At 65.1% G+C, this 24,453-nt stretch overlaps 4 protein-coding genes across 5 annotated transcripts; 2 read left to right on the forward strand and 2 right to left on the reverse strand.

Annotated features, from left to right (window-relative positions):
- Nucleotides 1-236: 236 nt before the first annotated feature.
- On the reverse strand, nt 237-881 carry CLDN3 (claudin 3). The gene has a single exon (XM_035559162.1). It carries the CDS (start codon nt 879-881, stop codon nt 237-239), a length of 645 nt encoding a protein of 214 aa, XP_035415055.1.
- A 7,015-nt stretch (nt 882-7,896) lies between these two features.
- On the forward strand, nt 7,897-8,526 carry LOC118254145 (claudin-4-like). Its single transcript, XM_035559163.1, has one exon. It carries the CDS (start codon nt 7,897-7,899, stop codon nt 8,524-8,526), a length of 630 nt encoding a protein of 209 aa, XP_035415056.1.
- Nucleotides 8,527-11,446: 2,920 nt separating this feature from the next.
- LOC118254152 (claudin-3-like) lies at nt 11,447-12,091 on the forward strand. Its single transcript, XM_035559170.1, has one exon. It carries the CDS (start codon nt 11,447-11,449, stop codon nt 12,089-12,091), a length of 645 nt encoding a protein of 214 aa, XP_035415063.1.
- Nucleotides 12,092-12,671: 580 nt separating this feature from the next.
- METTL27 (methyltransferase like 27) lies at nt 12,672-15,218 on the reverse strand. Of its 2 annotated transcripts, XM_035559094.1 has the most exons (5): nt 15,096-15,218; nt 14,832-14,960; nt 14,613-14,748; nt 14,445-14,537; nt 12,672-14,215 (listed from the first exon to the last, which is right to left on the reverse strand). In XM_035559094.1, the coding sequence occupies exons 1-5, from the start codon at nt 15,201-15,203 to the stop codon at nt 13,977-13,979; spliced, it is 705 nt and encodes a 234-aa protein (XP_035414987.1). In that variant the 5' UTR covers nt 15,204-15,218; the 3' UTR covers nt 12,672-13,976. The 2 variants fall into 2 exon arrangements, with proteins under 2 accessions (XP_035414987.1, XP_035414986.1); XM_035559093.1 differs by having other exon boundaries at nt 12,672-14,537; nt 15,096-15,210.
- Nucleotides 15,219-24,453: the final 9,235 nt, after the last annotated feature.

A 24,453-nucleotide genomic window follows, 5' to 3' on the forward strand; every position in this document is an offset into this window, starting at 1 on the left:
CCGCCCGGCTCCCGCTCCCGCGGCCCAGCCCTGACCCCAGGACCTCTCCCATCACCCCCCCGATCGCCCCCCCCCTCTGCCCGCTCCTGCTGGGGTCGGGGCGCCGTCGGGGACGGGGTCTCTCCCCGGCCTGCGGGGCGGAGGGTCCCCGGCGGCGCCGGTCCCGCCGGATGGGGCTGGAGGTGGGGGTGCGGGTGGCCGAGCCCCTCGGGGGGCCGGGGCAGGGGCGCGGGGGCTCACACATAGTTCCTCTTGTCGTAGCTGGTGACGGCGGAGCGTGGGGCGGAGTAGGCCACCTTGCTGGGCGCGTACCTCTCATCTTTGGGGGGGCAGGAGCAGCAGAGCAGGGATCCCCCGAAGAGCAGCAGCGCGGCGGCTGCCCAACCCACGTAGAGGGACGTGCCCAGCTCCCTCTTCTGCGCTTCGAGCACCAGCGGGTTGTAGAAATCCCGGATGATGGTGTTGGCCGACCAGGAGACGGGGATGAGGGTCATGATGCCGGAGAGCAGGAAGATGACGCCGGAGACGATGGTGATCTTGGCCTTCGTGGTCTCGTCCTCCACGCAGCGGGTGCACTGGGCGCCCACGATGGCCACCATCAGGCCCAGCACGGCCAGCACGATGGCCACCACCAGGAGGGCGCGGGCGGCCTGCAGGTCCTGCGGCAGCGCCAGCATGGAGTCGTACACCTTGCACTGCATCTGGCCCGTGCTCTGCACCACGCAGTTCATCCACAGCCCTTCCCAGATGATCTGCGCCGTCACGATGTTGTTGCCGATGAAGGCCGACACCCGCCACATGGGCAGCGCGCAGCAGATGATGCTGCACAGCCAGCCCAGCACCGACAGGGCCACCCCACCGATCTCCAGCCCCATAGACATGGTGTCCGGCTCAGCGCGCCCCAGGCAATGGCGGAAAGGAACCCACTGACTGAAACCACCCCGGGCTCCGCTCACCGCTGCAGCCTTGGGGATCAGCTTACACCTGGGTGCACCTGCGCTTATAAGGGCTGGCGGGGCCGGGGCCGGGCTGCGCTCGCTCAGCGCCCGCCCGGGGTGGGGTTTCACCGCCGGACGCTCCTCGCCACTGGCTCGGTCGCAGCGTCCCACACCCTCCCCTTTGTTTGCAGAGATGGCGCTGGCGCAGGGGAGGGAGGGGGAGAAGCCACCTGAGATGGCCACTGCCAGCGGAGGCCTAGTTTCGGGGCGTGGGGCTGGATGGGTGCAATCTGCAGACCCCGGCGTGACACCAGGAAGCCCGGACAAGGAGCTGGATGGGCTGCGGTGCACGTCCACGGGCTCTGTGTGCCAGCCCTGGTGCCCACCCTGCACCACGGTGCCGTTTGGGGAGCCCACGTCCACCACTGCTCCCTCACAACCCTTCCTAAAGGCAGCAGGGCCTGGAAATCCCTCGGCTTTGTGCTTACACGCTGCAGGTGGCCATGGCCAGATCCCGGCCCTGGCCCCTGCACCAGGCAGCATGACATGATACGGCACGGCACGGCACGGGTGGGAGCCGTCACTCCCGCAGCCCAGCCTCTTCAGCAGGGATGCTGTAGGTCACAGTCTGTTGTATTTCTGGAGCACCTTATCAGATCTCACGTTTAACATAGTGTCCGAAAGGAAGGGAGTTTATTTAAGATTACAGCCTTGTTGGGCTTTTTATCCGCTCGCAGATTGCCCCTTATCTCACTGTGGCTCAGCAAGAGCAGGGTGCACTCAGGCACCTTTGCATAACCGTGCAAAGTGCAGCCCCTTTGTCTTGCCACAATACGCCCCGTGTTGGCAGTTCCCATGCAGCCCCGACCCCACACAGCCCCCATCTCCACCTGTCCCCCCGTCCTGAGCCCCCGATCCCCCTTGTGCAACGTGGGACGTGCTGGGCTGGGTGTGCCCATGGGGATCCCTGGCCAGGTGATAAACCTCTTTACTCATCCTGCTCAAATGTTTTGTCCTTGAAGGAAGCAGACAGAGCACGTAACACTCTGGCAGCGTCACCCCATCCACCTGGCAGGCCTGGCTGAGTGGCAGCCGGCAACAGAAAAACAAGGCAGGCACGGGCCGGCTGCCCAGGCGTGGTCGCCCCATGAGCAGTCACATCCCGGGGGCCACTGTCCCCCAAAAGAACCACCCCAAGGCGGTGGGGTGCTGCTGTGCATGCGGCTCCCCCAGCCCTTGCACGGCTGTTTGACCAGAGTGCTACAGGTATTTCCAGCCCCCCACCCCAGGAATGTGCTCGCCCCCGCCTCTGCAGCCGGACGCGCCGAGCGAGTGCCCGCGGGCTTGCTCCAGCCTGTTCCTGGCTGCTGCCGAGGGCTCCCCTACAACTCATTAACTACTCAAGAGCGCGGCGCGCAGCGGGTGCTGGCAGCCTCTGCCGCATCAGAGCCCCCCCTACTCCAGTACCCAGGACCCCAAAGGCAAGGGGCCCTGACCCAGCTGTTTCCCGCAGCACCCCAACACCCCCAGTCTGGCTGGGTCAGCTCCTGCCACCCCAGTGCCCTGTGCCTGGGTGCCTCTGGTACTGTGCTGTGCCGTGGCACCCTGTGCCTGGCCTCCACCACCCCGTGGCACCCTGACACCCCTTATGCAGCAGGGTCAGCCTGCCGCCCCACGGCACCCCATGGCGGGCTGGGGTTGGTGGCCGGGCCGGGTACCCGGGGCACTGGGGGGGTTCTGTGCAAGCAGCACGCAAGGGGGCTTGCACCTGGTGAGGTGCTGCTGGGCTGGGGGGGCCCGGCCCTCGGGGTGACAAAGTACGGCACAGACGGGCATGTCCCCGGGCAGGTGGCAGTGGTGACAGGGCTGGGGCACCCCGGGGACACACAGCCGGGTGCTGGCAGTGCAAACCTCTGCTGGCCGTGGCCCCGGCGTGCAGGGGTGCACAGGTGCAGGGTGCACGGGGGACAATGCGCACACACCCAAACACACGCACCCCCTGCTGGCTGGGATGCACAGACACACGGCTGCACAGACAGACGGACACACAGAGGCAGACGGACAGACACAGACAGACAAAGGCACGCACACACACACAGAGGGCCACACAGACAGACGGACAGACTCAGAGGTACACAAGCACACGCGCAGACAGACACGCACAGGTACACACACAGAGAGAGGTGCAGACAGACAGACGCACAGGTACACACACACAGACACATACAGGGACAGAATCACAAACACACCAGCACTCAGATGTGCTCACATGGGTGCTTGCACACCTGTGCACGTGCACAGCTACCCTCACAAGTGCGCACACCCACAGGGGAACGTGCCCTGGCCGCAGCCCTGGGTGCACGTGCCAGGCTGTGCAGGCACAACGGGGAGCAAAAGTACCCACAGACAGGTGCACGCACACACACATGCGCATGCCGGCGGTGTGCGTGCGCAAACAAGCACCCAGCGGTGCACGCAAGGCTGCGCAGGTGCAGGGGAAACACCTAGGTCAGGGCCGTGGGGCAGGGGAATACCCCACGCAGAGCTGTGGGGCAGGGGCCACTGGGTCAGGACCGGGGTGACAGGTCCCCCAGCCCTGCAATCAGCCCCCACGCGCCGCGCTGCCTCCCCACCTCATCATCCCAAATTGCCCAAAGTACAGGCTGCGCTCATGCTGCGCTGCCGGCCTGGGGCAGCGGCGGCTGCCTGACTCACGGCGGAGGAAGGGGCAAATCACCGGGGTTTCGGGGTGCCGGCCGCCACACGCTTTGGGGTGCATTCCTGTGGCGAGGAATTTGGCTTGCTGGTGTTTAACCAAAACAGCCGAGGGGGCTGGCATCCCTGCGGGGTCCCAGATGTGCCTGAAGCCCCTCTTCTCTCCCCTTGCTGCTGGGAAGTGAGGGGGCGCATCACCCGCAGCGGGTCCCTGTGGTGGGAACAAGGGGGGGGAACGCATGGTGACATGGGGACAGAGGTGATCCCGAATGAAGGCCAGACTGAGGGGCGTGAGCATCGCCGTGGTGGTGGCCCTTCTCCACGAGCACCTACGGTGGCAGGGGGACAGCCACCGCAGGTAGCCCAGGGGACCTGTCCCCATTCCTGTCCCCATGTCTATCTCTCACTGGGCAGGAGCTCCGGCTGCCCCAGGGCGGGTGACAGCAGGAGGTGACAGCAGAAACTGCCCCGGGCACTGCGGGGCCGCATCTCGCTCACGTGCGCGGTGCGGCCAGCGCGGGGCTTGGGGTGTTCCCCCTGGTTGTGGTCACGGCGGGGCCGGCGCCTTCCCCCCCGGGGCAGCGGGGAGGGGGCGGTGAGCGCTGCCTCGCCCGCTTATATTTCAGGCGCGGGGCTGCAGGATCTGCCCCGGCCAGGGCACACAGGCGTCCCATTGTTGAAGCCCCTTCGGCGGCGGCGGGGAGCAGGTAAGGCGGCTCCAGCATCAATGGCAGCTCTGTCTGGTGGCGGGGCGGGGACGGGGCTGCCGGCAGCGCGGCACACAGGGTGCCGGGGCTGCAGGGCACTGGCCGGCGGGGCCTGGCAGGGGGCTGGCGGCGCGCCCCAGCCACCCTAAATCTCAGCACACCTGGGACACCCCCAGCCCTATGGGCTCTGAGTGGTTCTTTGTCTTGCCCAGGCTTTGCTGAGGGCACGACCCCCCCCCGAGCATCACCCGTGTGCAGACCCCCCCCTTACACCTGCCGTGCTGCATCAGAGGTGTGCCCTTCCCAGGATGTGGCCGTCAGCTCACACGTCCCTTCGACTCACCAGTGCTTTTGCCCATTTTTGGCTGCTTTTTTTGCTCAGTGAACGGATAGGGATTTTATTTTCTTGGTGACTAGGGACTGAAGGTCCTGTTTCTGGCAGCAGCTCCCTTGCACGGTGCTTTCCATGAGTGTCTGGGCTGTGCTGAGTTAATAAACCTTTGCTTTCAGGTAGGGCAAAACAACCTTAGTGTGCACATTTCAGTTGGTCAGGGGGTTTATGTCAGGCAAGAACTTTTTGGGAACATTGAGTCTCCAATGAGCGAGGCGGCGTGTGGGTAACTAATCCCTCGCCGCCCAGTGTGCGCCCGGGGGAGAGGCTGCTCAGCTCTGCGCCAGCTCCGCTGCAGCTCCCGGCCCTGCCCGGCTCCCCTCTGCCCGTCTTTTTGGGACCTCGAGGTATTCGTGGCGCTGGCGCGGTGAGGTCTTGCACTGGGAACAAATGCAGGGGCAAGGGAGAGGGGGAATTGCCACCCGTGACCCACACAGGGACATCTGCCAGCTCTGTCCCTGCAGGGGTGTCCTCTGCCCGGCACAAGGTCAGGGACTGCGCCAGTCCCTCCGTGCCACCAGCACTGAGCATTGCGGCGACTGCAGGTTTAATGCCTGGTCCCCTGTCCCTGCCCCAGGGTGGCCTCACGGGGATGTAGCACGTCTCTGTCCTGCTGCAGCAAGGGGGATCCATGGGGAGCGTTTTATGAGCCGCAATGGGAGGTGAGCTCTGCCCTCTCCAAGCCCTTTGGGGTGCACTGGAGCGAGGACAGCAGCTCAGTCCCCCCTGACCAGCGAATCCCATGGGATTCGGGGCAAGGCAACCACACTCAGCTGTTGCCAGGTGAAAGCCCAGGACGGACTGAGCACACCATTTTGGTGTGGAGGAGTTCCCTGAAGTCCAGCTAGGCTGTGTCCCCAGTGGGGTGGCATCCTCTGGCGCAGTGTGAGGTGGGACGCTGCTGCAGGGGTCCGCTCCGCTGCTCCCTGCTGAGCCCTGTGTCCGTGTGTCCTGCTGGCCTCCGCAGCAGTGCTGGGGACACGGCGCCGGCTGTGTTGGCTGGGGGACATGGGGGAGGGCACGAGGGCTGTTTCTTGGTGACAGACACCATTTTGAGGACACGTCGCATTCTGGCTTTAATTACAGTAATCAGCTGTCAAATGGGCACACTGGCGCCTGCTTTGGCTCCGAGGGTGAGGGCGAGCTGCCCCGTGCCTGTCTCAGCGCAGGCGCTGGATGCGCTGCACGTGGCAATGTCCCGCTCCCCACCTTGCCATTTGTCCCCAGCCCGGAGGCACCTGTGGGACACAGCCCACACGGGCCGAGGTTGTGCTATGGAGGTGTGTGCACGCATGTGTGCGCGCTTGCCTCCAACCCCAAATGATGGTGTGGTTAGAGCAGCCGGCTGGGCAGCGAAGCCACATCCAGCCTGGGGCAGGATTCGGCCCTGGTGCTGCATCCCTGGAAGGGTGCCCCGGCCGGGGGATGCTCTGGTCCCTGCCGCCGCCCCGCTGATTAAAGGGAGCCCTGACCGCAGCGCTCGGCCCTTTGGCTCGAGGGTGGGCGCGCTGGTATGCCAGCAATGTGGGTGCTCCAGATGGACAGACGGACACGGGAGCACCCCGGCATCTGGGTGGCTCCCCTGAAACAGCACAGGGATCGGACAGGGGGCTCTGCAGCGAGACCCAGGTGTCCCTGAGTGCCTGAGCTCTGCCCTGCCTGCATGGACACCTGTGTCCCCAGCCACAGTGCTGGTGGCATCCTCGTGGCACCACCCTGCATGGATCACCAGGCTGCTGTCACCTCCCTGCCACAGCCACAGCTTGTCCCATCGTGAGTTGGGCTGTGCGTTAGAGCAGGAGCCTTCTCTGTACAAATGCCCGGAGATGTCCCAGCATGATCAGACGTGGCTCAAGAACCCGTCATGCCGAACAATTAGCACAAACAATTATATCATATCAGCAAGCCACCATCCCACTTCTTGGCAGGTTGGAGGATGCAGCACCTGGTGGGGGCTGGCTCTTCCCCCCCCCCCCCCCCCCCCGCAGCCCCACGGGGCTTTCCTGATACCTTATCCACGCAGTGCCTGCGTGCTTGGAAAAACAAAGATAGTCTCAGGCCCTGTTATCTCTCCCAGAGATTAAGCTGGAGAGGGAACAGTGCACTGCCTGTCTGTCTGTCCTTGCGGGCTGTCTGGCTTCAGGCTGTGCCTCTGCACAAGATGGGGGGGCTTTGGAGGGGGCAGGCAGGAGACGTGCACAGGGGCTGGGGGATTAAAAGGGGAGAGGTCGGGCAGAGCTCAAAGTATTGGTGTCTGCCGGTGGAAATGCCCCCAGCACCATGTGGCCTGCTGTGCTCAGCACCCCGGTCCCCACTCGGTGCCACCGTGGCACCGGGGCACTTTGAGGTGGTTGCAGAATGATGCTGGCCTCTTGGTACCGTGTGCCTGGTCCAGCTAAGCCCAGGCTGGGGCTGGGGGCTGCCATGTGAATGCTGGCTGCGGGGACGGTGATCAGGGCTTTGGGGCCTGTCCCTTGCCTCGCCCCAGGCAGCGCCATCTCTGCTCCGTGGCAAGCCGGCAGCAGCTCCGACCGGTTTGTGGGTCTTGGCGGCGGGCGGCGGCACCTCCTGCCTGAGGCCAAATGGAGGGATGGGAAGCGCTCGTCAGACGCCAAGGAACAAACAAGAGCCGCTTGTGCCCTGCCCGGCGCGGAGCGCAGCAGCAGGGCTGGCACAGCTGCTGCTCCCTGGCATGGGGCCTATGGCAGACGGGGCAGGAGCAGCCACTGGGGGGAAACCGGGGCACAGAAGCGTGGAGGCATCCATCCAGGTCATGGAGAAGAAGGGTCTGGGAGTGACGGCAGAGAAATCCCCATCCCGGATGCTGCCTATTCCCCTACAGCACCCCAGGCTGAGCTGCAGGGCCTGCCCTGGCCCTACCTGGGCATCTCCCTGTCTGCCCACGGGCAACATGTGGCCGCAATCCTGCACCTGGGTGGCCTCATCCTGGCCACCGTGGGAGCAGCAGGGATATTAGGTGTCATGGCTGTGGGGAGAAATGCGAGCAGAGGAATCCCGGGAAACTGGTTTTACCCCTTCGTCCGGTGCCGGCGGGATGGCTCCTCCCTCAGCGAGGGCATATAACGCCCGCCATGGTCCCGGCGGGCGGCACTGCGTGGCGGCTGCAGGCACACGGCGGCGAGCGATGGCCTCAATGGGGCTGCAGGTGCTGGGCATCGCCCTCTCCGTCATCGGCTGGCTGGCCTCCATCCTCTGCTGTGCGCTGCCCATGTGGCGGGAGACGGCCTTTGTGGGCAACAACATCGTGGTGGCGCAGATCATCTGGGAAGGGCTGTGGATGAACTGCGTGGTGCAGAGCACGGGCCAGATGCAGTGCCGGGTGTACGACTCCCTGCTGGCGCTGCCGCAGGACCTGCAGGCTGCCCGCGCGCTGGTGGTGGTGGCCATCGTGCTGGCTGTGCTGGGCACCCTGCTCGCCGTCGCCGGCGGCAAGTGCACCAACTGCGTGGAGGACGAGACTGCCAAGGCCAAGGTCATGATCCTCTCCGGTGTCACCTTCATCATCGCCGGCGTGCTGATCCTCATCCCCATCTCCTGGTCGGCCAACTCCATCATCCGGGACTTCTACAACCCTCTTGTCGCCGAGTCCCAGAAGCGGGACCTCGGCTCGTCCCTCTACGTGGGCTGGGCTGCCTCTGCGCTGCTGCTGCTGGGGGGGGGCATCCTGTGCTGCACCTGCCCGCCGCGGGGCGAGAAGCCCTACTCTGCCAAGTACACGGCGTCCCGCTCGCTGCCGGCCAGCAACTACGTCTAGGAGCCGCTCCCCGTGCCCCGCATGCGCCCTGGCGCCTCTCCCACCCGGACCCACCGCCGTCCCGCTGCGCCCACCCAGGCGCCAAGGGTGAATCCTTGGGGGGGATGCCTCCAGGGCATCCCACGGCCCCACGGGGGGGCTGGGTTGGGGCCGGGTGCCGGGGCTGCGCGGAGGGGCCGGTGTGAGGGAGGGCAGACAGAGCCGCCTTTGTTCGCCTGTGGATTGAAGCTGGTTCTTTAATCCCGTCCCGGACGGGGAACAAAACGCTGCTGTCCTGGCTGCCTGCCCCACTCCCCCCCGCGGCTCGGGGGCACCCGCAGCATCTCCTTGGTGAAGGAGCCCCGGCTGCCGGTATCGGGGTGTGCCGCGTCGTGGCACGGCCCTGAGCGCTGTGGGGTGCCCGTCCCGCAGGTGACACACGGCTCCGCGCCCTGCGCGGCTCTGGCCGGGGGACTCGCCCAAACGCCGCTGCGGAGGCTGGGAAAACCCCAGGACGTGTCCTTAGGTCACCACGGGGCAGCGGGGACAACAAACCTGTCCCACGTGGTCAGGGGACGTGGTGGTTCAGCAAACCCCGGCACAGTCTTGAGGGGTGGCTGGGGTGCTCTTACCCCCTGTGCCTTGTAGTTTTACTTTGACCTACTTTTGGCATTTTTGCGTAGCTCTATGCGCGTGGAATTTCTCTCGGCAGCTCCCCGGGGCGCGGGCATCATTATCCTGGGAGTGGGAAGGCAGCGGCCGGGCTGGGAGAACCGGTCGGGGAGGCGGGAGAGGAGCGGGCGGTGCGCGGGGCTCTGCACTGGGCTTCTCACCCCCGCCGCGAGGCAGGAGCCGGGGCGGCCCGGGGGGGCTCACGGTGCCCCCGGCTGTGGCAGCGCCTGTTCCTGTGTCACAGCCATTCCACATTAAACGGCAGCTGCTCGGACCCCGCTGTGCTCCGTTGTCTTTATCCTCTGGCCTCAGTGGCGGGGCAGCCTGCGGGGCCTCTGCTGCGGACCCCACATTTGGAGAACACTAGCCTCAAACACCCCAAAAGCTGCTCTCTGGAGGGCCAGCACCAGCCTTCTGCAGGCTGGGGCCTGGGGCCAGCCTCTCTCTTCGCCCCTGGTCCAGCCTTGGCCTCCCTGCCGCAGCCGTGCTCCCCTCCTGGGCCACCGGGGGACCCCTGGAGGTGACAGCGGGTGCCTCGAAGGTGAGATGCCTTCACGGCGCCAGGCGTGGTGGCGGGGCCGCCCCATGCTATCGCAGGGCCCCAGGCATCGGGACCGGCACCGGGCGCTGCTCCTGCCCGACCGGCCGCGCCGAGCAGGAAAGAGGTGGCAGGCGCCAGCCGGGACGTGGGACGGCGGGAGGGGTGCGCTGGCACTGCCCCGCACCCTGGGGCCAGCGTGGGTGACACCGGGTGTTTTGCCTGTTTGTCTTCCAGCATTGAAACCGTGCCGGTGCATGGCCGGCCTGTGGCCAGCCCTGGGAATGTCCTGTGTGTGCACCCCGGGGTATATGGGGACAACACGTGCTGCCCACCATGGGGACTCCTGAGCTGTGGGGTTCTGAGTGCTCCTTGGGTTTGGAGGCTTTGAGAGCTCCTGGTTCGTGCCCATCCTTTGCTGGGAGGGGGGATGGAAGTGGGGAGCCTGAACGCTCCCACAGAGCTGGGAAAGGCGGTGGATGGGCAGGAATGGGAGCGCGATGGTTGCCGTGAGTCCCTGGTGCAGACATCCACAGTGATGGTGACACTTGCTGGAGCAGCCCCACCAGCCTGGGACCCGCTGGCTGCAGAGGACACCTAGGATGGCTTCCCATCATCCCAACCCCTGGCCTCTTCCATTTTCTGGGAGAAAGGGACTTTATTTTCGGCCCAAAGGGCCTAACGCAGAGCCCCAGCTCGGCCAGGCGCCTGCCACAGCAGGGGTGCCAATGGGTGAGAGGTGCCAGGGAAGGACGGAAGCACAGTTGTGCAGGAGAGGCCGCAGAAACCGAAACCAGGACTGGAGAAACTGCGGTGAAACCTGCAACAGCCTAAGGGTGTGCCAGGCACAGCCGATACCTGCTGCCACGCCGGGACCATAAAAACTCGGCTGCTCCCGGCCGCCAAGCGCGGGTCCCAGCCCCTGGCGGGGAGGTGCAGGCAGCCCGGGGTCTGCTCCGCGTGGGGCCAAGCAGAGATTTGGGATGAGCCCAGGGACCATGGCATGGTGCAGCGGTCGGTGCCCTTGTTGTCCCCCCATCCAGGGAGCAGCACCCCCTGTATCCAGCTGTCCACAGTGCCCCACTCTGTAGTCAGCTGTGAGGGTTTGACCAGCCCCGGTTCATCCCTGGGCTCCCTGTGCTGCTTGTCTGGAGAAAAAGGAGCCGGTATCTCTGAAAGTGCTGAGCCCTGCAGTCGGTATCAGAGGCAGACCTGGGCTCGTGCCCATTCCCAGCGCCCCAGACAGGAAGCCCCAGGTCCAAAGGGGCAGAGTGTGCCGAGGGCAGAGTGAAGCCTGTAGGAGCTGGCAGGGCCGGGAGGCGATGGGGCAGAGCCCGGCGCAGCTGTGGGGTGGAAGCCCTGCCCTGATGGGCACAGCGAGCCCCTGTCCTGCTCCCCAAAAGCCTTCCTCCCCATAACGTGCCCTGCACTGGCATGGTTCAGCTGGGATGGGGCAACCACACACGACTGCCTTGTGCTGTGGGGACATTTTGAGTGAAAACATGACTTGTCTGGGCTCCTGCAGCTCAGTCTCCTCACGGCAGTATGTGCGCCTGTGCTGCTCTGCAGCAATGCTCCATGCAGCACGTGTGTCCCCGTGCTGGCCTGCAGCCGTCCCCATGTGGACGGGAGCAGGATGCACCCAGCCCGAAGGCACCACCCTTTCGAGCGCCAGCCCGGCTCTGGAACCCCGCATGTGATGGCTCTGCCCTGTCCCCGCAGGTGCTGGCGATGGCGACGATGACGATGCAGCTGGGCGGGCTGGTGCTGGCCGTGCTGGGCTGGCTGGGCTCCATCCTCACCTGTGCCCTGCCCATGTGGAAGGTGACGGCCTTCATCGGCTACAACATCGTGGTGGCCCAGGTCTTCTGGGAAGGGCTGTGGATGAACTGCGTGTATGAGAGCACGGGGCAGATGCAGTGCAAGGTCTACGACTCCCTGCTGGACCTCACCTCTGACCTGCAAGCCGCCCGCGCCCTGGTGGTCACCTCCATCATCGTGGCCTTCTTCGCCCTCCTCACCGCCATCTCGGGTGCTGACTGCACCCGCTGTGTGGAGGACAAGAACTCCAAGACGCGCGTCTCCATAGTGGCAGGTGCCATCTTCGTCCTGGCTGGCATTGTGCTGCTCATCCCCGTGTCCTGGTCCGCCAACAGCATCGTCACCAACTTCTACAACCCCATGGTGCCCGAGGCCCTGAAGAGAGAGCTGGGGGCTGCCCTCTACATCGGCTGGGCCTCCAGTGCCCTCCAGCTCTTCGGCGGGGGCATCCTGTGCTGCTCAGGGCCCCCATCCCAGCGGGATCACTACCCCAAGAAGTACCGAGCGGTGAAGAGCTGCAGCCCCATGGGCTACCCCATGAAAGACTATGTGTGAGCTGCCTGCCCCGGGTGCCAGCCCGTGGGGACAGGCCCGCGGTCCCCAGCCTGCCCACATCCAGCACCCCCTGCCCATGTGCCCTGTTCCCACAATGGCTGCCTCCCCATCCTGGCCCCCCTGGCGCTTTGCCCTGCCCGCAGGCTGTGACAACGTGTGGCCCCGTCCCGCTGCCAGCCCTGCTCCCCTCGGGTGAGGGTATGGATCCTGCCCACCGCCCCCAGGACACAGGCAGGGGCTGTGTTCGTGCTGGGTGCTGCCGCCGGCTCCCAGCCCCCATAAAGGTCTCGGTGCCACCGAAGCTGCCTGGGCTCATTTTGAAGCTGCGTTGTGGGGGGACGGTGACAATTTCCATGGCTCTTGCACCCCTGCAGCCAGCTCGGGGAGGGGCTGTCCTGGCACACCCCCACGTCCCCATGAGGATGCAGCAGTTGCCAGCCAGGGTGCTCCCCATGCAGGAGCAGGGAAACTGAGGCAGGAAGAGGGGTGGGCCCAAATCCCCCCCCCCCCAACTCCTGGCCACCCTCCCCACCCCACAGGACGGCCGGTGGCCCTGCGCAAGGGAATAACACGCCCCAAATATGCAGCACAGGCAGGGTTTATTTGACAGCCAAGCATGGGATGGGGGCAGCCACGGCCCCTTCGTCGGGGCAGCACTGGGGACAAAGGGACAGTGCCTGTAACACAGAGGGGAGGTGGGCACCACAACACCAGGACACGGGGGGGCAATGCAGACCAGCCAGGAGGGGTGACAAGTGCCCATTTTTACAGCGGGTATTGCGGTCCTCAAAACACATTCAGTGCACCCAGCCCGGGATGCTCGGCTGTCCCCAAAGCCCTGGGACAGGGGCGAGGGCTCACAGGGCTTAGCCCCCAGTTTGGTTGCACCGGGATGGGCACCGAGCGCTGGATACGACCAGAGCCCAGTGCAGACCGCAGGGCTGCCACCTCCCAAGGGGGCTGAGCTCCAGGGAGGAAGGAGATCACCCGATCCCCACATCCATGGGAATGGGACAAGCAGCAACAGGTCTGGGGAAGGAAGAAAGAAAGATCCCAGCAAGAGATTTGGGTAAAAAAACTTCCCAAGGAAGGACTGGAGGAGGAAGGGGTGGAGGCACCATCACAAGGGGCTTGGGGAACAGGACGGGCAGGAGATGCCAGGGCGGCTCCTGGGTGGGGAGCAGCCACCAACTCCTGAGGTCTCTTCCAGGTTCATTTCCCACCCAGACCATTAACTACAAAGCTGTAGGAAAATGAGAGCTTAAGCAGGGATGAAAGGCTGATGTGGTGCTCGGAAAGCTTCTCCAGCTGGGCGTTGTGCTGGCACAGCTGCTCCGGGTTCAGACGGGGCTCCGGCACCTTGGGGCACACTGGGTTAGCTCCTGGGGGGGGGATGAACAGGGGGACAGCAGGATGTGGTGATGGGGACCCATCAGCAACAGTCCCCAGGCAGAGGCCTGGGGTCTGGAGCAGGGAAGATGAAGAAGGATCCAGATTTTGACCATGGCCACGTGGGAGGCGGGCACGGTGGGGAGGAGACAGCCCAGACAGGAGGTGGCTCTGCCCAGTCAGATGGAGCTGCAAGATGTCACAAAGAGCTGCGAGATGGGACAGCAAGGACAAGGACCAAGGCACCTGAATGTCAGGGCTAACGGGGGTGCCCAGAAGACCCCGATGAAACCTGGAGACCCTCCCCGAGCTGAGGAGCAGGTCCCCAGGGCTCAGACCCGAGGGGAGGAGATGGGGAAGGGAATGGGGAAGTTCAGGCTCTGAAAGTGCTGCTGTGTGGGAAGGGGGTGGCATGGCTGCACGGGGCAGGGGACATGCAGGGTGACATCGTGCAGTGCACCAGGCTCAGCCCCCTTCCCCGGCGCCGTTTCAGCTCTCAGCCCTCCTCGAGAGGCGGGACGGGGCACTTGCGATAGATGTAGACCACGCCGGAGATGTAGCCAGTGCCCTGGACGCTCTCCTCCTCCTCGGTGGCCCTCTCCCAGCGCTCCACCTCCTGGGCCAGGACTTTCTGCCAGGCCCCCTGCTGCTCCAGCCGCTGCAGCGCTGCCTCCAGCTCCGCCTTGTAGCGCAGGTTCGAGAGGTTGCTCCTGGTGGTCAGGCACAGGAAGCCCCCTGCCCGGACAGGGGACGGGGTGACGGGGCCCCCGCTGTGCCGTGTCACCCGAGGGTGGCAGCGGGCCACGAGTGCCACTGCCCCGACCCCTGGCTTGGACCCAGCTGACCGGGCCGCCAGCGTGTGACCCCGTGCCTGTGGGGACAAGGCCACGTCCCGGCCTGCCCATACCCGTACCCAGGCGGGGTACCCGTCCCATGGGGACCACATCCCATGGGGCCACCTCACCTGGCTTGGTGACACGCAGCAGCTCCGGCAGCGCTGAGCACGGCACCTGCCCCTCGCTGAGGGCCCCCACTACCGTCACCGCGTCGTAGTGCTCTGCGGGAGCCCGGTGTCACCGGCCCCGCGGGGACCCACGGCAGCCCCCGCCGCCCCCCCGGTGCCGACCGTTACCTGCGGGCCCGGGCAGCGGCTCCCGGCCCAGCACGCAGCGCTGCAGCTGCCGGTACAGCCCCGTGCCCCGCGCCCGCTCCAGCATCCCCGCGCTGCCGTCCACGCCGTGCAGGCAGCCGAACCCGCGGCGCTGCAGCTGCGGGGACGGACGGGCGGCGCCGTTACCCCGCGGCCTCCGGGCCTTCCGCTCCTCCCGTCCCGTCCCGTCCCGTCCCGTACCTCCCGCGCTACGAGCCCGGTGCCGCAGCCCACGTCCAGCACCCGCGCCCCGGCGGGCGGCGCGGGGAAGGCGAAGGCGAGCGAGGCGGCGGCCAGGTGCGGCGCCCGGTACTCCAGCGCGGCCACATCCTGCGGGACGGGGCGGTCAGCGGGGCGGCCGGCGGGGCGCCGGGGGGAACCGGTCCCGGTGCCGAGGAGGTGCCGGTGCCGGTGCCGGGCTGTTCCCGGTGCCGGGGGGTCCCGGCGGGTCCCGGCGCCCCGCACCTGCTCGTAGCGGCCGGCCCAGCCGTCGTACCGCCGCAGCAGCTCGGGCAGCGCCGCGCCGCCGTGCACCGCCCGGACGCGCTCCCGCACCCCCGCCGGCGGCAGCATCGCCCCGCCCCGCGCCGCGCCGCCCCGCCCCGCGCCGCCATTGGCTCCGCGCCCCGCCCCGGGCACGCCCCCATCCCCCTATTGGTCCCGCGAGCGGCGGAGGACACGCCCCCCCGCGCTCCATTGGCTGCCGCCGCCGCGCCGGTGTTCGGGCGGGAGCCGCGGGGCGGGAGCGAGCGGCACGGGAGGACGCGGAGCGCGCCCGGCGGGGGGCAGCCGGCACCCGGGGGGGCAGCGGGCAGGGGGACACCGAGCCCCAGGGAGGTGACATCGCGTGTCCCGTGGAGGTGACACCCGGCGCCCCATGGGGGTGACACCCAGCACCCCGTGGAGGCGACACCCAGCGCCCCAGGGTCGCCAGGTGCCGATGTCACCGCAGTGCCACCGGGCCTGTCCCAGCCGCCGCTGCAGGTCGGCCGCTCCGCCGTGGCAGCGCCCTGCTGTCCCCGTGCCTCGCTGTGTCCCGGGCATGATGGCCGCTCCCTACACAGGTCACCTCCCGCCCTGCCACTCGTCACCTCCCCACATGTCCCAGTGCTGCGCCGTCACCTCCGCGCCTGCATCTGCATCTTCGGCTCACCTGCAGCGCCGCGTCCGCTGCCACCACCTGCTCCTGTCCTGAGCCACCGCAGGCGCAGGTGACATCCTGGTGCTCAGCAGCCACTGGTGCAGGCCTGACCGCAGATCCCCAGCTGCCCACCCGCTGCCCGGGGTGGCCGTGCCACAGGGTCCGTGTCCCGAGGGCACAGCCGGGGCCGGGGGGGCAAAGACCGGGAGTGCGGCTGCTCGGGGCTGTGAGTGGCGAGGAGCTGCTTGGCTCCAGTGGGGGCCCACGGGGAGCAGGACAAGGATTGGCACGGGGCACCAAAATGGTATGTGGGGCACCGACACGATGCGTGGGGCACCGACATGGTGCATAGGGTGCCAACACGATGCATGGGGGCTGCTGGGACACCCTCCCCCTTGGTGGTGGTGTCGGCAGCATAGCAAGCCCTGCTGGTTAACGAGAGGAGCTCATTAGAAGCGGTCCCACCGGCCGTGCCCACCGCAGACCGCGTGCTCAAGGCAGTGCCTCCCCCTTTGGTGGCCAAAGCGGAGGACACGTCCCCCCCCCGCGGTGTCGCCCGGTGCCCCCGCTGCTGGCCTGCGGCGGGTCCAGCCCCGCCGCTCACTGCCGGCTCCCCCCAGCCCCGGGGGCTCGCTGCCGGTGCTCGTCCCCGGCGCCCCGACGGTGGGGGCCGCGCCCCGGGGCTCGGTGCCGGCCCCGCGGTGGGTGCGGGCAGTGCTGGCCGGGGGCCTCGAGAGGGAGCCCTCCGCCCGCGCTCGGCCCCGCCGCCGGGCACTGCCCCGCCGGCCCCGCCGGGCCCCGCAGCCTCGGCGGCTCTGCCCCGGCCGCCGGGCGCCGTGCTCGGCAGGGCCCCGAGAGCCCCCGGCCCCGCTTCGGTGGCTCCCCGCAAAGGGCGGCGTTTGCCCCCGTGCCCCCCCCTCCCCCCACCCCGTCCGGGGACGCCGCGGGGGAATGCGGGCAGAGGTTGGGCCGGTGGGGCTGTGGGCACGGAGGGCACGGGGCGGGGGCTGCTGCGCCCTTTGTCCCCTCTGCAGCTGCTGGCGCACGTCCCACACCGCCCGCCTGGGCTCTGTGCCCCGGGCAGGTGCCTCTGGTGCTGGAACCACGGGGCAGCCTCGTGGCCAGGCGCTTCGGGCCGCTTTCACACTTTGAACATCATTCCCACCGCTAATTGAAGCCTGACGTCCATTTACAAGGCAAACAAGAGGCGGGGTACGCAGCCAGCATCCTCCCCTCGGCCCCGCATCCCGCTCTGCTGCCAGGCTGCAGCTGGGCCGCGCGTCCCCCAGCCCCGGCTTGCGCAGATCCACTCTCAAATTAGCCGGTGCTTTTCTAAACATCGTGTTCCTGGGGTTGGCTCGCGCTGCCGTGCTGTGCACAGCTGTACAAACAGCTTCTCCTGCGCCCCGCGTCACGGCAGCTTTGGACTGGCCCGGACCCAGCTCCGGCGAGCCAGGGTTTGGACCGGACCCGGTGCCAATGTTGAAAGGCCCAGGGATGTTGTCCCCCGTGGGACGGCGGGGACCCCTGTGAGGGCGGCAGGAGGCTTCAGCCATTGGGAGCTTGCCCGTGGCCGGAGCCGTGCTGAGGTTGCGCTTTGTCCTGGCACGGGGCCCCACGCTCCTGCTGCGTCCAGTCGTGCTCCTGCTGTGCCCGGTGCCATTCCTCGGGTGCTGTCCTTGTGCCCTGCCTGGGGCCAGAGCGTCTCCTGCGACGGTGCTGCTGGCAAGGGCGTGTGGCTGTGCTGTGCAGCAGGCACAGCCAATCCCTCACCTTTAACCTGCCATGGATCTGGGACAGGAGATGGGAAAGAGCGGCTCAGAGCTGGGTTTGAAGGCACTGCAGGAATGGGCGCCTCCAGGCTAGGCTCTGCCAGCTCTGGCAATGTCATCCACCACCTCACCTGCCTGCAGGTCCCCTGCCTGAGCCTGTCCCGGGCTCCAGCGTAAAGTTTACATTTCCCTGCAGGACATCCCTGGCATGGCCTTGGCCCTGAACATGGAAGTAGCCAGGTCCCTAAGCCTCCCCATTGGGGTGGAGCACTGGGATGCCTAGGCAGAAGCAACTCGGACAACCAGGGGTGTGGAAATCACTGCCAAGGACTGGCTCTGGCCACCCTGCTGTGTGCAGCACCCTCAGGGTGTGCCGTGGCCGTGTGTGAGCCTAGCTGGCAGCACTTAGTGATGGACGGCTGGTCCCCAACAAGAGCAGGGAGGGAGATGGGCTCTGGTAGTTTTGTGGGCACCCTGACAGGTCCAGGTGGTTTGAGAGGGTGTCCCTCAGGGCTGTGCTGGTGGGACGAGGGAAGGGACAAGGGGCGGAGGCCGTGGGGCACATCCCAGTTAGCGCATCCCTGTGTTTCCAGCTCCTTCTCTGTACAGCTCCTGCTGGTATCAGCTGCTGGGGTCCCCCAGGAGCTGCAGCTGCACCAGCCTGAGCCCAGCTGACCCCCCGTGGGGGCTGCCTTGGCACCCACATCCCTCTTCTGCCATCATCTCCCTTTCCAGCTGATGGAGCAATCAACTCCCTTCCAGCAGTGCCTCCCCTATGCATGTGGCTTTGCATGTGCTTACCTGGTCCCAAATATCCTGCATAAGGCCCGTGGCCTGGTTGTGCTCCCAGGTGTGCAGAGCCTGGGGCCTGGGTGTATTTCAGCTTTGGGGTACAGCCACAGGACGAAAATGTCCCCTGGGGCTGGGCAGGGGGACAGAGGGCACGGTGCCAGCTGGGGACTTGGTACCCTTGAGCTTTTGCACGTCCGCAGTGACTGGTCACACACCAGGGCTGCCATGGGCTGGGACAGCTCTGTGCCTGCGTGCTTGTACAGTGCAATGTTTTCCTTTCCCAGAGTCCAAACGTGGCCGGAGTCCATCAGCCCCTGGACTGTCCAGTCCCTCCCTAAAGCCCAGCCCAGTGTCCGAGAACAAGTGGATTTTGCCCCCTCACGCACACCACTCAGCACCATGAGCCCCCCAGGAGGGCTGGACCCCTGCCCGACTTCTCAGTTCATAAATCTGAGCACGGCTCTGATTGATCCTGGCCGGGGCTGCTGCTGCTGAACTGTTTGCACCAGCCCCTGATGCCTCTGTGGCTTGTGACCAGGTAGCAAGAAGAGGCTGAGATACAAATCAGCGCAGTACGGCTCGGAGCTGGCCGGAGATCAGACCGGCAGAGCAGGCAGACGGGCTGGGGGGCAGCTGGCAGCTGATTCATGGCTGCTGGCATGGCTGGCAAGGCTTGTCCTCCACCCCCGTGCCACGCTGTCCATGCCACTGCCTCCCCAGGGACCTGCTGCCCCCCGAGCCCTGCCTGCTGCTGCTCCCCAGGGCCGCCGGCAGCAGGAGCTCGGCACCGTGGTGCTCCGGCATCGGCCCCGTTTCGGCACACTGCACTCTGTGCCACCAGCATCCTGCCCTCCTGCACCCCGGAGCAGGGCGCTCCCCCCCCTGCACCCCCACGGCATGGAAATCCCGGGTCAGTGCATCACGGGGCACGGTTGCTCCCATCCTGGTGACGTTCCCATTTCTGACCCCCATCCCACACCCCAGCACCTCTGCTCACCAGCACCCCCTCTGCAGTTCTCGCCTGAGCCCCCACTGCCCAGCTCACCCCCTTCCTCACCCCACACGCCCACCCTACAGGCCTCACTCCCATTCCCTGCCCATGTTTCCACCCACACTTTCTCCCTCCCCCTGTCCCCATTGCCGGCTCTCCTCGTGACCGGGTGCTTCCACTTCCCACGCTGGCCATGTCCCGCACACCCCGCAAGCTGCTCCTTTTCCTGCCAGCTCAGCTCCCTGCCCCATGCCCCCCGGCTGCTCCCACGCCCGCAGGCCGTGCCATCGCATTGCCCAGCACCTGCGCAGCCCTCGGCCCCGTGACTCAGTGCCACCGGCGTGATGGCACCCTCGTGACTTGGCAGCGGTCCCCGGGCACTCCCCAGTGACACCACAGAGCTGACAGTTCCCGCCCCGAGACTGTGACTCGCTGGTGACACCCCTGCCACTAGGTGCAAATCCCTCGGTGTGACCCCGGGCACCACATCCCCACGGCTGCCTGCGGATGCCTGTGTTCAGCCTGAGCCCCGGGGCTGCACCCCCGGGACGCAGCCCAGCCCCTGGCCCTGGCTGTGATCACGCCCCAGGGCGGTCCCCTCTGCTCTGCCCTTGTGCCCCGGGGAAGCACCAGGGATGCAGTGAGATCCAGGGGCAGGATGAGATCCAGGAGCTGGAAGCTGGGTCGGCTCAGCAATGAGGTGCCAGCTTTTGCTGCAGCAAGAATTAATGAGGGGATTAGAGACCGCCAACACGCGGCGCATTTGATGTGGTGTGCGAGGGAAGACGCGGTGCTGCCTGCGAGGTGCGGCGCGGTGCGGCTGGGTGCACCCCAGCAGGCAGGCGGTGGGCCCTGGGCTGTGTGGCAGGCTCTTGTCTGCTGAGGTCCTGGGTGATCCTAAAACATTTCTGGACGTTTGGTGATGCCGAGCTACCTCATCCCTGTCTGGGCCAGGACTGAGGTGGCATTTGGGGGTCTGAATCTCAAAAAAGCAGCTTTTAGCTCCCTCCACCAGCACCTAAGTGTATGGATATTCATTCAGGAGGTAGGATGGGCTGCTTCACCCTGTTCCCCTTGCTCTTTTTATATTTCTTCCTCAGGGCCCTGAATCGGACCCTGGAGCCCAGCCCTTCCTCCTGCAGGGGCAGTGGTGAATCCCAGCTCAGCTGGAGCCCAGCAGCTCCCGTTGGTAGGAGGCCAGGGGAACCCCTTGGTGGCTTCATCCCTGCCCGCTCTGCCCATGAGGGGTCTTCAGGTTTCCCTCGGGGAGTAGAGAAGAATGGAAAATAGCATTTTCCATGGCCAAAGCATGCATTTTGTCTCGGATTAAGCTGGGCTGGATCTGAGCGTTGTCGATTCTGAGTGGAACCACATCCCCAAGCAAGGACCATGTAGTACATGGAGCTACATGGAGCTACAGGGAGAGCACACACTTGGAGGATAAACGTGTGGCTTGGAGCCTTCACTCGGCCAGCTGAGGAATGGGCTGAGGAGGTGACAGCGGTTTGGGTGATGGTGACCATGGACCGAGAGCTCGCCCTCCCCGGAGATCGTGGTGTTCTCCTGTGGTTGAAGCCGTGTCAGCCACGCACGCCTGGCTGTTGATTCTTGCCCTCCCTTAGCCGGAGGATTTCAGCTTAGGAGGATTTTGTCAGAGGATTGCATCTTTGGATTTCCTGGCTTGAGTCGCTTGTCTGAACGCTCTCCAACCCATGTTGATCCAAATGACCTGGTTAGGCAGTTTAGTGGTGGGCTTATCCTAACTCACAGTTGCAGCTGGAAGAGGATGTGCAATTAGTGTCTTGGAAAAGGAAGGAGGAGAGCAGCAAAGCAGACTATGGACTGAGAACTGCTACGTAATAACTCCCGGGAAGCACGTGCAGGGGAGGATACTGCCGGGCAGCTGCCTGGTGCTCACAGAAATGATTTTAAGGGAGTAAGTTCAGAGAGAGGCTAGGAATCTGGCAAAATCCAAATCTCTGCAATTATCTCAAGAACAAGGAGGAGGGGCCCAGACAGCGGAAACAACATTAAATCATTGGAGATGGGGTAACATGAGTGCAGGGACAGACGCAGAGTGACCTACTGGAGATGGCTGGTAGATTTCCAGGGGTCTGCAGCGAAGGTGGAGGTGGTCTCTGGAGGTTGTTGCTCCAATGGAGAGGTGACCACAGCTGGCTCTGGGATGGCTTGGTTTGTTTCTCTCCATTTTTGCTTTGGCATTTGGCTGGGAGCACAGCCGATGCCTCCCTGGGCAGGGCGGCTTGCTCAGCCTCCAGTGGGCTGGAGGTCGGGGAGAGGGGTGCTCGGAGGAACCCCGTGTTCCCAGACGGGCTGAGCCTGATGGGCTTTTGTCTTGTGGCACTTGAACACTGGCTGAAGCAATCTCATTGTGGATTATATCTGAGAACAAGTAAACTCAGAGCTCACGTGGGTTCAAAGGGTGGGTTCAGCTCAAGTTCATGGAAGAAAAATCCACCAGGGATTATCACATAAAAAGGCTCAGCTCTGGCTCAGGAGGTCCATGTACTGCAAACTGCCGTAAGCTGGGAAAATATTTGAGGATGTGTCACCCTGTGTGGGCCCTGATTTTCTGCTGCTTTCCAGGTGGCTGCTGGTGGCGATGTATAGGGACAGACCCCGAGGCACTGCAGGCACCTTGCAGAGCAGAGGGAGGGGAAGGCACTGCCTGCAGCCAGCGGGAAGGTGGGCGAGAAGACCCCTGCCACACCTCTGGCTGCAGGAAGGCTTCTTGTGCTGTTTCACAGTGCTGCTCAGCAGGGAGCATGGAGCACCTGGGGCTTCTACAGCCTGTGTGCAAATGCGGTTCCCAAAGAGCAATCCTCATTGCTTTGTCCTTGAAGGCAGACCATGTTGTTTTCCTCCCCAGACTCCACAGCCCCATGAGAAGCTGCAAACGCCTTGAAGGACTGATGCAGAGCTCAAAATAATCCTGACACATTGAAGAAATTACCTTCTTAGAAAAAAACAAATAAACAAACAAACAAAAAAAACCAGCCTGTGGCTTTGGACCCAGTCTGGGCTGCTGCATTGGAAGAGGGACATGGGTGAAGGGAGAGCGGAGAAACGTGGTGGGGATGAACAGGGTCTGGGGAACAGGACCAGGAGGGACCTGGCCTGTTCGGCCCCAGCAGGGGAAGGACAATTATTCTGCCCTTGGGATTTGGGACTGAGATGGCAACAGTGGGGATACAGCAAAGTAACAGTGCTGGAGGAGAATCCTGTATCCAAAGCCCTAGGAGAGTCTCTCCAGGTTCATCCCATCGTTTTCATCCGCCTTCATCCAGGTTCATCCTGTTGAGGGCTGGTCTCTCCCGGTCCACCTGGCCTCACGTGCTCAGCCAAGCCAGGGACAGCCCCCCTCTACAAGCCAGGCTGGACTCGTGGCTGCTCCCCGCTGGAGCCGGCCTGCCAAGGGGAGCCCCAGTCCCCGTTTTTTGGCACAGCTGGGTCTCCTTCATCAGGTCGAGTCTGGGGGCCATGAGCCTTTGGCTGGCACAGCGGGCTTTGGAGAAGAATGTCTGGGGATCACCGTGGGGTGTCCTGATGGACGGCAGCACTTAATGTGCCTTGGCTCTTGTACAGGGCAGAGCTGACAGCGGCGGTGCGTGGAGGAGACCTGAGGAGGTCCCTGCTCCAGCCTCCTGCCGAGCACGGCTCCTGCCAGCACCAGAGACCAGCCCAGCGCCAGGTCTCCTGCTGGGGCTTGGTGGGCTGTGGGCAGCCCCTCCTCAGTACAGCAGCAGCGAAGGGCTCCATGGTGGTGTCCTTGAGTGTGACGGGGGAGGCACCACAGCTCTGCAGCTCCTGCTTTGGATCTTCCTCCTGTGGTCCCAAGGGCTGCAGAGGAGCCCTGTCCCTAACAGGGCCGTGGGTCTGCAGGCAGACTGGGCGCTGGGGACACAGAGGATGTCCGAACATGGCCCATGGTGGGAAGCTGGCTGGGCTCCGTGTGCTGGCCTTGTGAGCCGTGCTGCTGAGTGCTTTGCTGCCTGGAGCACGGAGCTCACGGCTTCGCCTCTGGCCACCCCTTGCACGCCAGCTGCTGGGCCCCAAAGCGCTGGCCACACTTGGGGTCCTGGCTGTGACCCGCTGCCCTGTCACGCATGCAGCCCCGGATGCTTGCAAGATGTGTGCAGCACAGATGCTCTGGGTGATGCCAGATCTTCTATGTTTCTTGGCCCCCGATTCCTCAGCCATCTCGCCAGGTATGTAACTATCCCAGCTATTTCCTGCTGTACTCCAAAAAAAAAAATAAAAAATACAACCCTTCCCCCATTTGATATAAATACACAGCGCGGCTGCCCAGCCCCCTGGCTGGACAAGCAGCATTGCAGACGGATTGCGTCCTCCGGCAGCACAGCCAGCACCCTGTGCCCTGCTTGTTCCCTTTGGCAAGGGGAGTAGAGGGGTCTGCCACGGCCATGGCCCGGGCCCAGCTCCCATCGCAGCTGCAGTGATTTACGGTCTGCTTCTCTTCTCCTGACGACCACATCCTAGGACTGGGGGCTTCTGCACCGAGCTGGACGGGGAGAGGGGAGCATGCAGTGCTGGAGCTGCCCTGTCCCCATGCAGGGGCTGGGGTCAAGCCCCAGGCTGGGGCAGCCCCTACCAAGCCTGGTGAGTCAGGGTGATGGAAATCCCCTCTCTCTGATGTGTTTTTTCACAGTTTATATTTTCTGTCCTGTTTTGACAGTTCCAGGGATCTGATGCTGTGGTATTTCACCCCTTAATCCCAAACCCTGCTGCCCTGCTCCCAGGCTGGAGCAATGGGCGCTGACAGCCCAGTGCAGGAATCTGGCGGGCAGCTCCGGGGAAGCCCCCCGTGGCCTGGGGGGGTCTGAGGCTGCCAGGACGGGGGGCCGGGCTGTGCAAGGTGCGCTTTGCTCCAGGACCTGCGCTATGTGGGCGCAGGGCTGGTGGGCACGGACACGTAGCCCTGAACCATGCATCCTAAATCTGCTGATGTGCAGCTCAGGGCAATGCACCCCAGCTGATGCTGTGCTGCTCTCGGAGCAGTCAGTGAGCGGATTTGCTGTCCCTGGGCTTATCCCTGATTGCCCTCTGCCAAGTGCCTGCAAGGGCAATGGGTTGGTGGGGTGAGCA

Source organism: Cygnus atratus, chromosome 20, assembly GCF_013377495.2.
Source record: "Cygnus atratus isolate AKBS03 ecotype Queensland, Australia chromosome 20, CAtr_DNAZoo_HiC_assembly, whole genome shotgun sequence".
Taxonomy (NCBI): Eukaryota; Metazoa; Chordata; class Aves; order Anseriformes; family Anatidae; genus Cygnus; species Cygnus atratus.